Source organism: Bidens hawaiensis, unplaced genomic scaffold (assembly GCF_021521415.1).
Source record: "Bidens hawaiensis isolate Kalapana, Puna unplaced genomic scaffold, B.hawaiensis_p1.1 tig00007372_1, whole genome shotgun sequence".
NCBI lineage: Eukaryota > Viridiplantae > Streptophyta > Magnoliopsida > Asterales > Asteraceae > Bidens > Bidens hawaiensis.
The window spans coordinates 696,426-709,373 of NW_027491509.1; the positions used below are offsets into that span (position 1 = coordinate 696,426).

Here is a 12,948-nt window from a genome sequence, read left to right on the forward strand (position 1 = left end):
TTAGTATAATTAATTTTATTTATATTTTGTTTTTTTATAACTTTTGAAATATAAAGTTTTATAAAATTTCAAATATATCCGCTTATTTTTTTACTATAAAATTGTTTCTTAATTATAAATAATATTTTTTTTAAATCGGATATTAATTTTTAATATATCCCTATTTTATAAGATTATCATATTAAATATTTGGTGAGATTAATTTTTAATTTAATGTGATATAACCCATTTAAGGGTATCTGGGTTTGGTGAGATTAATACCTGTGAATTCAGGTCAAATGCATGAGAAACCTCCATTTACAAATAAAGCAATCTGGTGGCTTGTGACTTTTATATGTGTGTGTTAGAGCAAAATTGTGACTTCTATGTATAACTAGCTTTTATCCCCGTATTACGGGGGTTGTTTTACATTATTCGTTTATAATATTTATATATTTTTTTGGAATTTTGATTTTATTTATTGTACAAAAGTTAATAATATACTTCGTATTTGATGACGAAAGGGTTTCGCATATAAATGAGATGTTATAACCGGGTTTAAAAACTATTTGGGTTTGGTGAGACCCATGACTCGCTTATAAAACTAACTTTATAAAATTATTTTTTAATTATAAATAATATATATCATTTTTTAATGAAATCAGATATCAATTTTTTTTTAAAGATATTAATTTTTAGTATATCCCTATTTTATAAGATTTCCATATCAAATATTTGGTGAGATTAATTTTTAATTTAATGAGATATAACCCGTTTAAGGAATATCTGGGTTTGGTAAGACCCATACCCGTGAATTCGGGTCAAATGCATGAGAAACCTCCATTTACAAATAATGCAATTTAGTGGCTTGAGAGAATGTAGGGAGCAACCAGAGAGCTTTTAAAGGTTTTGTTTATATATATTATAGATATAGATATAATATAGTTTATTATCATCTGATATAATTTGATATGGTGTTATATCATATTATATAATATTAGCATTAACTGTGCATTTTTTTTATATTTTTTATTAGTTAGATCAAGGTAATAATGCTTTAGTTGTTCATCTATTTCATTTCTTTTTCATGTCGATCAATCACAAATATTCATTTCTTTTTATATTGATCAATCACAAATTTCTTAAACTCTATCAAGGCTTTAATTTTTTTGGTTCTTCAATTGATACGTCTCCTATGAGAAGTAACTTGCTATCCAATAACCAAAAGAAATTGAAGCCTAGAGAGACTTTATGAAATTTTTTATTAACCAATACAAAAGAAATTAAAGAACTGAGTAACTAAAGCATTGCTAATTATTACCCTGATCCAACTAATAAAAAATAAAAAATGCAATATTAAAGCTAATATTATATCGTTTGATATATAAGATATAATATAATATTAGCATTGAATGTGCATATTTAATGCTTTATATTTTTGTATGAAATGCTTTAGTTATTCGGTCCTTTCATTTCTTTATATTGATCAATCACATATTTCTTAAACTCACTTAGGCTTTAATTTCTTTTAAAAGAAATTAAAGCCTAAGTGAGTTTAAGAAATATGTGATTGGTCAATATAAAAAATGAAAGAAATGAGTAACTAAACCATTTCATACAAATATATAACAATTATATGTATCCAACTTATATAAAATTAAACATGCATATTCAATACAAATATTATATTATATCATATATATATATATATATATATATATATATCATACGATAGTATGCTATATAATTTATCTAAATTTAACTTTTTGTCGATTATGTTCATGAATTGTTCGTTTAGAAATTAACAAACATAATCGAACACATTCATATTCTTAAAAAACAAACATGAATTTGTTCATTTAAGTGTCCGTGTCCGTGTCCTTTCGTTTTTGGGTTACGCACCGTAACCCAAAAGTTTACTTTTACAAGATTTACTTGTTAAGTTGAAGTGAACTCAAACTATTCAACAACGAAAACACCACTCACTATACCGTTCCCAGGGTATGGAGCCACGTGAGTCGTTTGGCAAGGTTGTCTCTTGGGAGCACTACAACTCTATGTTCTAAAAGGTGGTAATATGAGTGATGATGATCTTGATCTATATGGTAATTGTATTTACAAAAAAAAACTCACAAAACTTACCTTGGAACTAATTTCTATACAAATCTTCAATAGAGATCGGGATGCACATGGAGAAACTACTTTGTCAATATCATTGAATTGATAACAAGTTTTAACTTGGATCTTATTCTTCATGTGAATGAAATCTTATTCACAGAAGTAGATCGAAGATGGAAAGTGGGGTGTGAAATTGATACTTGGTAGTGGTGGTTGGGGAGGGGGTAGTGTGATGTGACAGGGATATAGGCATGTGAACACCGGGCCATTGTATTATGGTTTGGCCATGTGGTTATAGTGTTGATGCCGAAAATAAGGAGGATTGTCAATGTGTAGTTTGAACGGTAGAAACTCTTAAAGCAAGAAAGAAAAAGGTTGAGTGGTTGGAGGGATGAAAAAGATAAGCAATTTCATGGTTTTCGAAAGAGAGAAAAAGTTTATCTGGAAGAGAGAGGTAATGAAAGATGGGGGGATGAGAAACATGACACCCCACACCTTTATATTGAAGCCACTTATCTCATTAACAAGTTCATGGAGAACTCAAGTCCCCTCAAAGATAGCTATCTAACTTCAAGAATGTGTTGAAGTCATCTAAGAGAAAATAGAACAGAATATATTGAATTCCATTTAATAATTTCCCAAAACAATGTTATTCCGCTAGTCTTACGGAATATGCGACGCTCGTTACGTCTACATAGAGCAGACCACAGCTAATAGCAAAAGGAATCTACTAGTGTGGACGCTTTTGGATGGCAAGGGAAGAAAGTAAGAGCATTTCTAGTCAAATTACTGCATATCTTAATATTATGCATTTGTGTGTTTTAACACAAGGTATTGAGCGTTTATTTTTCATAATAATAAAACCCGAAGCCATGTCATTTCATTTACTACTATGCCCACCCCTCATATATAGTTATATGATAAGAGTATGAGCTACTTTCCTTGATGATATAGCTATGCATAATTAGCAAATAGAAATTCAAGTAAGTTCACTAAAGTTAGTATACTTCAATAACTTACTAATATAAACTAAGAACCTATTATGATGTCTAAAGTATCAGTTAGATGACAAAATTACTTCAAGAGATAGTAACACGATAAGTTATAGTTTCAAAAACTTTGAAACAAAGAGACGTAAGGCATTTATTAAGAACCAACAACCGTAGTCGGTCAAAATCCCACTAATGGCATTATTAGTATGTTTGAGAGGGTGGAATGTAGGCACCGTACCTCTATCCCAAGGAATAGAGAGGTTGCTTCAGAGAGACCCCATACTCCAGAAACATATGTGTGAGACTAGATAAAAGAAATACAAATTGAACACCAGACCTCTAGACAATAAAGAAAAAGAAATAGTATAATAAATAAATAGGTAGTAGTGATGATAATAATTGTAGTCATAACAAGAAATAGATAGATAAAATAGTTTTGGTAATAATTAATAATAATGTATCATTTAGCACTAAAAATAAGAACTTCCAATAAAAATTGAAACTACCAGACTCGCGATTCACTAGTTGCTAGGATGGCCCCTCCCAGATCTATTGGCCTGTAACAAAAGTAAAGTTTTAATTACTTATAAACCAAAGTAGAAGTAGAGATGGAGTCTAACCCACATACTTATATATGAGTTGTATTGTGTTTTATCTCAAGCGGGTCAAATAATAAAAACTAACTAAAAGGGAACATGTGGCTCAAACACTCGCTCAAAGTCTAGTTTTAATAAATCTAACCACTTGGATCGTTCGTTTTATTCAAAGATTTAGATTATTGTTATTATTATTGTTTGTGAGTACCCTACGTATTAGCAACATACCCTGCGGCGTGACGGATGAGAAACCTGAGCATTGGTGTGCCTGCGGAAGTAATTCCATTAAGTATGCAAAGTGTGAAAAGTAAAATAAACCAACATAAACGGTAACATGTATTAGGTATATAAACTATAAAGACATAACCTTGGGGGTGGTTCATCATTCCGTGCGGGCCCCGCTACGGGCTGACTAGACATGTTTCCAGAAACCAGGGGATCATTTACCGATTCTTGCCATAAGCGATAGGCTTCCCGGGCCCGGGCCTGGTTAATGTCATATTCTGAACGAGCGAGCCCGCCTTGAGGATATGCCAGATGTCGGGCATCATTCTGAATCTGAGCCCAAGCTCGGGCCCGGGCCCGGGCCTCACCCTACATAAGATATACATTATGAGCACCATGATGAAGTTATAAGGTTTTGATTGATGATGATTACCTGAGCAGATGATTCTGGTTGAGTCCATTCAACAGTCTCCCAGTGGTCACACCACTGATTTGCCAAGAAGCTGGGGGGCATGTTAACACCTGAACAACACTTGTGAATTGTTAATAAAGAGCAATTGGTAAATACTGCTTTCAAAATTGAACGGAAACAGATGTATAAAGACGTACCAGAAGCAGCGCCAATGATTCGAGCCCTGCGATTGGCTTCTCTAATAAAGGTTTCCGCCATTTGAGGCATGCCTAGTTCATGCATATATACCGCCATATAAAAATGCAGCCTGAAAAACGAAGTGGAGGATATTCATATTTAAGGTTTACTAGTAAGAGCCCATGGGTCTATGTTGTAAAAAAACATAAGTGATCCGATATCAATTTAGTATTTTCTCTTACAGTTATAACCGGTTTCAATGGTAATTGAAAATTTTCATAATCGGATTGATTTTGCAAAACTAGTATTGATGGTAATATACTCAAACCAATTTCAAATTGGCGGAACGTATCAATTTCAAACATATTTCAATGGAACCGGAGTCACTTTCGGTTTCAAAACGGTTTACAAAGAGAAAGCGGACCATATTTGTCTACGCCCAAATGAACTTGGTCAACTTTCGTTAAACCAATTTGGCTAGAAAACGGTTAGAGTTGGAAGCCGGTTTTAGGAGGGAAATAATCGAATCAATAGGAACCATATAGGTTCAAGCTGAAACCAATTAATCGTTTTCCTCCAAAAATAATTTCAAATCGGATCAGGTTCAAATCGGTTTTAAGGCGCGAGAATTTGAACTGATCTACAAACCGATGGGTAGGGTTGAAAAACGGTTTGGGTCAAACCCGTTTAGTGTGATATCGCAAACCAAATTTTTTTTCCCATCTCAATCAATCCTGAAGCCTAAACTACCAACCAAAGGGCCCAAAATAATTGTGGGCAGTTAGGACCGAGGTTAAACCGAAGGCTCAATCTTACTATTTTTAAATTCTACTAGTGAAAGGTTTATCTGGGTTACCATCTATAAAATATGACTAAAAAACAAGAAATTAAATATTGTTGAATTTAATGCTACTGATTATTATGAAAATTATATTAAAACATTTAATAATTGATAACGAATAAAGAATTTAAAATTTACAGAACAATGGTCCTTAAAAACTGGTTGCTTTCAGCATTCATAAATTTACTTCTTTTAATATTTATGGACGAATTAAAAAACAAAATAACAATTAAATAGAAGCATTTAATAATTGTGATTATTATTAAATAGAAGCACTTAATAATTAAATAGAAGCAATTTATAATATTTATGTTCTACATATTTTTTTTCGATAAATTCTTTTAATCCCTATGTGTATGGGACTTAAACCCACTCACTTCCCAACCCCAGATGTTAAAGGCTTTGCTTTTGCCACTTGACCACAGCCTCATTGTGTTCTACATATTCAAAAACTACTAATAAAATCATTATTGTAACTATAATTATTTCTATATTAAAGTGTGCAAAAGAAAAGATATTAAAGAGTCGAGAAAAAAACTTACATGCATAGACGAAAATAATCCATAGCCGTATTAATATAGTTTCTTCCTGTATTTTCATAAATAAAAGAAAAATGCATTCAAGATAAATAAGTTATAAGCTATAATAAATAAAGTTATTGAGTTAGAACTTAATTTATTAGGACCACAAGCCCGAATTTTCTTTCTATCACAAATTAATAAATTAAAGCAATTTAAAAAAATTAAGTTGACTGGGTTCAACTCGGACGATAAAAAATATTATTTAGGATTTATATAAAGAAAAACGATTAATCACGTTGATTGGGTTTAACTCATGCTTTTTTAAAAGTTAAAATTTCAGAAGAAGAAAAAAATTAAACGAACTACGATCACTAGCGTACATATGTTTTAACGTATAACTTGAAAACAATAAAAATAATAAGTATGATTGGATTCAATTCATCTTTTTTATTAAGAAAATAAATGATGAATTACGATGACTTGTGGTTTTTATATAAGCTTACATTAAAAAATATGACAAATTTCGATGACTCGGGGGCAACGAACTACTTGATTTTTCCCCTGCTAATAAACTAATAACATAAATTTTGCTTCTTACCTGAGATATGAAATTATTGGATGGCAGATTCTCACCGAATGCCGATCAATGGAAGACTAAAAAAACTGAAGCCTCGAGAGTTTTTAAGGTGAGAAAGATGAATAGAAGTCTGAAGAGAGATAGAACAACTTTTAGTATTATCAATACCAAAATGCAAAAGAAAAGAAATTAATGACTAATATAATATTGCATTTAATATAGATAAAAATTATTACTTTATCCAGCTGATATAAAGTTAATAATACATCAATACTAATATCATATCATACAATATTATATTACGCTTTATTATACATAAAAGTCACATTCTTACACACATATTATAAAGCGAGAATTGTGTGAAACTATTTTGGACCAATCATTAAAAATTAAGGTATATAATTGACCCAAAGCATTTCAAATGGGTCAGTACAAGTTGGTTTTGAAAATTATATGGATTGGTTTAGATCAGATATTTTATTAAAAGGGTCAAATGGGTCACTTTAAATTTCACCTTCTAAAGTCCGAGTCAAAATGGGTCGACAAATTTAAAGAATTGGGTCGATATGGGTTAGTGTCCTAAGGATATGTGGCAGATTCATGTCGAAACGGGTTTTGGAGAGTGACACATATTCACACACGAGATAGGTTTTGGCGCAAAGCGGGTTGTGGATTGGAACGAGTTCGGCTCAGGCTTTGGCTCAGATCAGGTTTCGAGACGACACGAGTTTTCGTATAGGGCGGGTTGTGTTTCGGTTTCTTTTGTTTCTTTTTGGTCGATTTCGGATTTGTTTTCGGTTTTATGTTTCGTTTTGGTCGGTTTTTTCAATTTCATTTATGTTCGTTTCAATTTTTAAGTTTCGTTTTGATCGGTTTTTTTGGTTTCAATTATTTTGGTTTTTAGTTTCGTTTTCGTCGAGTTTTTCAGTTTCGATTTATTTCTCGGGTTTTTGAGTTATGATTTTTTTATTACTTTTTTAGGGGTTTCTATTATAATCAAATACCCTTCAACAACAAATTCAAATAGATAACAAAAAAAATCATAACTTAATATAAATCAAAAACAAAAAATTAAAAAAAAAACTAAAATGTTTCCTCTGTTGTCCTTGTTCACCAAAACAAAATTCGACCAGAAACCCCTTTTTGACCCGTTCTGATCCAAACCTGTTTGACCCTGACCCATAAAAACTCTTGGCAAGGTTTTTAATGAGGCAACTCCTCTAGCGTAATATATTGATAACCAAGAGGGAGTGTTATAAATTTTGTTTTTATTATGGTTATAAATCCATTTGTTGGTTGGAAGTGGCTATTCATTTATCCTCATTAACTTTATGTTTATTGTAATGATCACTATAAATATGGGTCTTATGTATGGACATTGGCTCATGGAAATCATAAGAATTTATTTCTTCTTCGTTCTTTGTCTTTGTCTCTATATTTCTCTAATGTTAATATGGTATATGTATATAGGGGTAGGTTAAAATAAAAAGAGATAGTTTTCTAGAAAGGGTAAGAATAATTATAGGCCATTGGATTTAAGATCTGGTGGTTGAGATTGTTAGTTTCTAAAATGTCCAATAGTTTCCTAGGATCTAGGATTTAGGGTGCATAGTTTCCAAACTTCAAATTTTATACCCTTCTTACCATTCTTAGGAAACTACTTCTTTTTATTTTAACCCTTTTCTGTATATAGAATAGCAAGTAGGGCTTCGTTTTACGACAAGTATAACTTTTTTCTAATTAAAAGTGTGCAAAAGAAAAGATCATTAAAGATTCAAGAAGAAAAAACTTGCATGCATACAAGAAAATAATCCATAACGGCGTGAATAAGGTTTCAACCTGAATTTCCATAAATAAAAAAAATACATTCAAGATAAAGGTCAAGTTATTCTACAAATGGGAACAAAAATAAGGAGGATGAGAAGGATTTGTAGCCATACAAAAAACCCCTCAAAATTTTTTAAAAAATAAATAAAAAAATCATAACTCAAAATTTAATAATAAAATTAAAAAAGTGAAAACACAAAAATGTTTCCACCGTCTTTCTCATACTCATAAAAAAACACACACAATGTTAAGTAAAAAAAGTCGTGTCTTTTTGTTTATCATTGTGTTTTGTATTTATTTTCGTCATTGATTGTGTCTTTTTCCTTGACATTGTGTCTTTTTTTTCTTTATACTGTGTTATATTACTCAACATTGTGCTATATTTTGTTCGGCATTGTGTTATATTTTGCTATCTATTGTGTATTGTTTAGTTATAATTGTGTCTTTTGTTCATTTTCGTCATTGTGTCTTTGATCTCGGCATTGTGTCTTTTCGTCAATTTTTTTTATTTCATTTTAATTTTTTTTTCGTTTTTTATTTATATTTTGAATTATGATTTTTTTATTATTTTTTTTTGAATTTAATTTTAAGAGGATTTTTGTGTGGTCACAAATTCTTCTCACACTTCTCATTTTTGTCTCCCTTTGTATTTTAACTTTACCCTCAAAACAAATAGATTACTATACATTATAAATAAAAACGATATCAAAATGAGTATTTAATAGGGCCATAAATCCACGATTCAGGTTTTCTTACGACCAATAAAATAAATAAATAAAAATTTGGTTTTAAATAAGGAAAAAAGATTAATCACGTTGATTGAGTTCAACTCTATGTTCTTTTTAAAGCAAAAATTTCAGAAAAATAACAAACTTTATATGAATTATGATGACTCGAGATACAAGTGTTTTTAACGTATGTTTTGAAAATTAAAAAAGAAAACTATTAAGTTTGATGAGTTAAGAAATGATTGAATTTATTCATATTTTTTTCTAAAGAAAAAAAAACACTTATATGAAAATAAACGATGAATTACAATGAATCACAGTGTATTTTATAAGAAGCTTATATTAAAAAATAGAGATAATTGCATATTTAGCCAACCCAAAATTTTAATTACATATTTCCCCATTCTCATTATATTTTAGAACTTGACGAGATTGCCCTTTAAAAACTAAAAAAACCCCTAAAAATTAATCTCCTCGCTCCCCCGAACACTAAAATCGGATGCCCGGCGATTCCACATTAAGTACTAGTGCCGATTTCATACACTCGGTGCCGATTTCCCAAATCTATTACTTGTTATCAATTATTTTAATCACTCTTTAATATTGAGGAATTTTGCAATTATATTTTGCAAAAACGAGTACAAAAACATAAAAAAATACTAGTTAGAATGGGTAAATATACAATAATTAAAGTTTTATTTAAAGCAAGGGTAAAGTAGTCATTGTAAAAATTATTTAATAAAACAAATCTAAATGGGTAAATTTGCATATTTTTTAAGTTTGGAAGTAGAAAAATGCAATTGAATTTTTGGATTGGGTATATATGCATTTAAAGAGGATTGGAATGGGAAATATGCCATTGCCTCTAAAAAATATGACAAAATCTGATGAAAACCCTTGATTTTCCATTTATAATATACTAATAACATAAATTTTGCAATTTATCTGATATTTATGGAAAGTTCTCGCTTGGGGTAGATCAATTGAAAAACCAAAAGAAATTGAAGTTTCAAGAGAGTTAAGGTGAAAAAGATGAATTAGAGTTTGAAGAGGGATAGAACACATTTCAAAATTATCAATCAAAATGCAAAAGAAATGAAATGAATAACTAAAGCATTTAATAAAAAATATAATAATTACATGCATCCAACTAATATAAAGTTAATAATGCACATTCAATGCTAATATCATATCATATCGGTGTATATTTATTTCATTTCTTTTATGTTTATCAATCGCAAATTTCTTAAAGACACATATACCTCGATATGATATGATATGATATTAGCATTGAATGTGCATTATTAACTTTATATTAGATGGATACACACGATATTATATTTTTGTATTAAAAGCTTTAGTTAATCATTCCATTCATTTCATTTGCATTTTCATATTGATACTTCTCAAAGGTGTTATATCCATTTTCAAACTCTGATTTGTCTTTTCTCATTATACTCTCTCCACGCTTTTTCTTTTTGGTTTTTCAATCGATTTGTCACCGGTGAAAATTTGCCATCCAATAATTTCATATATCGGGGAAGAAGCAAAATTTATGTTATTAGTTTATTAGCATGGGCAAAATCAACGGGCAAGATCGCCCCAATTCACTGGATTCCGTCAAACTTCTAATAATAATTTAAACTACCACGCCGGCTTGTAGTTCTACGCATTTATTGTGAGCTTTGCTCTTTTAGGTTGACTCCTAGAAATATTGGGATGTAACTAAAGTAAACAAAGTGAAGTGTTCGCGTGTGTGTGGGGGGATGGGCAGGGTCGTCTCAACGTCTTTGAAGGCCTAAAACGAAATAAAATTTTGAGGCCTTTTTTAAAAACAATTTGATATAAACCTCCTCATTTACTCGGGTTTGGACCGGCGATAATAAATTATTATGTTTATAGTTTGCGGAGTTAAAAAAATTTTAAAATAAAAATTTTGTATGTAAATATATTTATATGAAATTTACCTTTCTTGCTTTATTTGATGCAAACTGTTTAATTAAATATTCATAATCAAGTTCTTTGAAAAAATCTTGATTTTTGTTTTTTGCTTTTTACCCTATCAAGCATTTAATGTGCAGCCATACATAACTGAAAGGGATTGGGCCTTCATTTTGGTCTCTGGCCCATTTTTAACACACATATATATAATACATGCTATAATATTTGGAGGCCTAGTAAAATTGGAGGCCCAAGGCAATGGCCTGAATTGGCTGGCCCATGGGCCGGCCCTGGGGATGGGGGGGTTCGTTTATGTTGTTCAGTTTAATTAAATAAATGAACATGATCACATGTCCCGTTCGTTCATTTATGTAAGTGAACATTCATTTACACCCATACCTTACTTTCATTGTAGTCCAATTATTTACGTTTGCTTACGTACATTCATTTATGCTCATTCATGTTCGCTTATATCAATTATGTTTGGTAAGTTAGGCTCATGTATAGTTTTAAACCCTTTTTTAGCCCATAAGTCCGAATAAACCTTTACTTGTGTTACAGACAAACAGATCTTGGCAAAGCTAACAACCAATGAATAAATCCACAAGTAGGTTTGGTAGTTACATTATTATTATTGGAAGTTCTTAAAAATAATGCTTGTCATTTATACAAATTTCTTAAAAAGTCCTACTTGTTTTTGTTTCTTGAAATACTTATCTTTTTTCAAAACTAATACAGTAATTCTTTCATCAAATTGGCCCATTAGACAAAGTAGGTTTTCTAAGTTTAAATCAGTAAGTCACTGAGATATATTGACAAAGTTACTAAAGTAACATGACTACAAAACCTACTTTAAAAATTTTGAAGCGAAGATGAGTATTACTTTGAAAAAATTTGAAACAAAGAAAAATACTACTTTCCAAGAATTTTGTATCAAAGAATTTTTAAAACTTCTAACAATAATTTAAACTATCAGCCCAACTTGTGGTTTTATTCATTGATTGCAAGCTTTGCCCTTCCTAGGTTGACTCCAGAAATATTGGGATGTAACTAAAGTTAACAAAGTGAAGTGTTCGGCGTAAGTTTGTTTATGTTCGTTCATTTTATTATAAAAACGAGCATGATCACATGTCCCATTCGTTCATTTGCTTAAGTGAACATTCATTTACACCCATTCGTTTATTTATGTTTGTTCATTTATGTTTGTTCATGTTCACTTATATCCGTTTCACTATGTTTGCTAAGTTACGCTCGTGTAAATAATCATACAAATTTATTTATTACTAAATGAAATTAATTTCAAATTTAAAACCCTTTGTTTAGCCCATAAGCGGCAAGTCTAAGTTTAAGAACTGTTAATTTTCAGTTAGTGTTTAGAAATTCATGTTTTTGTCTTCAATTATCTTCATTTAACTTTGTGTTCGTTTATGTTCATGAACTGTTCGTTCAGAAATTAACAAACAAGCATAAACGAACACATTCATTTTCTTAACAAACAAACATGAATCTGTTTGTTTAGTGTTCGTGTTCGTTCGTTTGTTCGGTTGAAGTTAATTGAACTAACATGAACAAGCCATGTTTGTTTTCATTCGGTTCGTTCGGTTAGTTTACAGGCCTAAATAACTGAATGAATAAGATTTTGGGAGCCCACAAGACTAGCATAGTTTCTACTCGTACAAGAAAAGGTTAAAAATACCTATATAAATTAAATAAACATATATAAAGGCTATAAGAAAGACTTAAAAATATCTATAACTACTGAGGAAACGTACCTTTATCATGATTAATGTGTACTGCGAATTGAATCAGGTAATACTATATTAAATACCTTTCTACCAGCGTCAATATATGGTCATACGAAGAAATGAAGAATGCACATAGTTCTGCAAGACTTAACGACACGAATCACCGCCATCCTGCAACAAAACAAAATTAAACTGACTTGATGAATCCAATGCATCACATGTTATAAAATTTCTAGCCAGTGATATCTGTACTTAGCATAAATATTTAA

General features: G+C 30.5%; 1 protein-coding gene across 2 annotated transcripts; it reads right to left on the bottom strand.

Annotated features, from left to right (window-relative positions):
* Positions 1–3,589: 3,589 nt before the first annotated feature.
* LOC143634998 (uncharacterized) lies at positions 3,590–5,925 on the bottom strand. 2 transcript variants are annotated; one of them, XM_077102926.1, is made up of 4 exons: positions 5,883–5,925; positions 4,520–4,629; positions 4,344–4,432; positions 3,590–4,273 (listed from the first exon to the last, which is right to left on the bottom strand). In XM_077102926.1, exons 1-4 carry the CDS (start codon positions 5,903–5,905, stop codon positions 4,025–4,027), a joined length of 471 nt encoding a protein of 156 aa, XP_076959041.1. In that variant the 5' UTR covers positions 5,906–5,925; the 3' UTR covers positions 3,590–4,024. The 2 variants fall into 2 exon arrangements, with proteins under 2 accessions (XP_076959041.1, XP_076959040.1); XM_077102925.1 differs by having other exon boundaries at positions 4,344–4,629.
* Between the last annotated feature and the right edge of the window lie 7,023 nt (positions 5,926–12,948).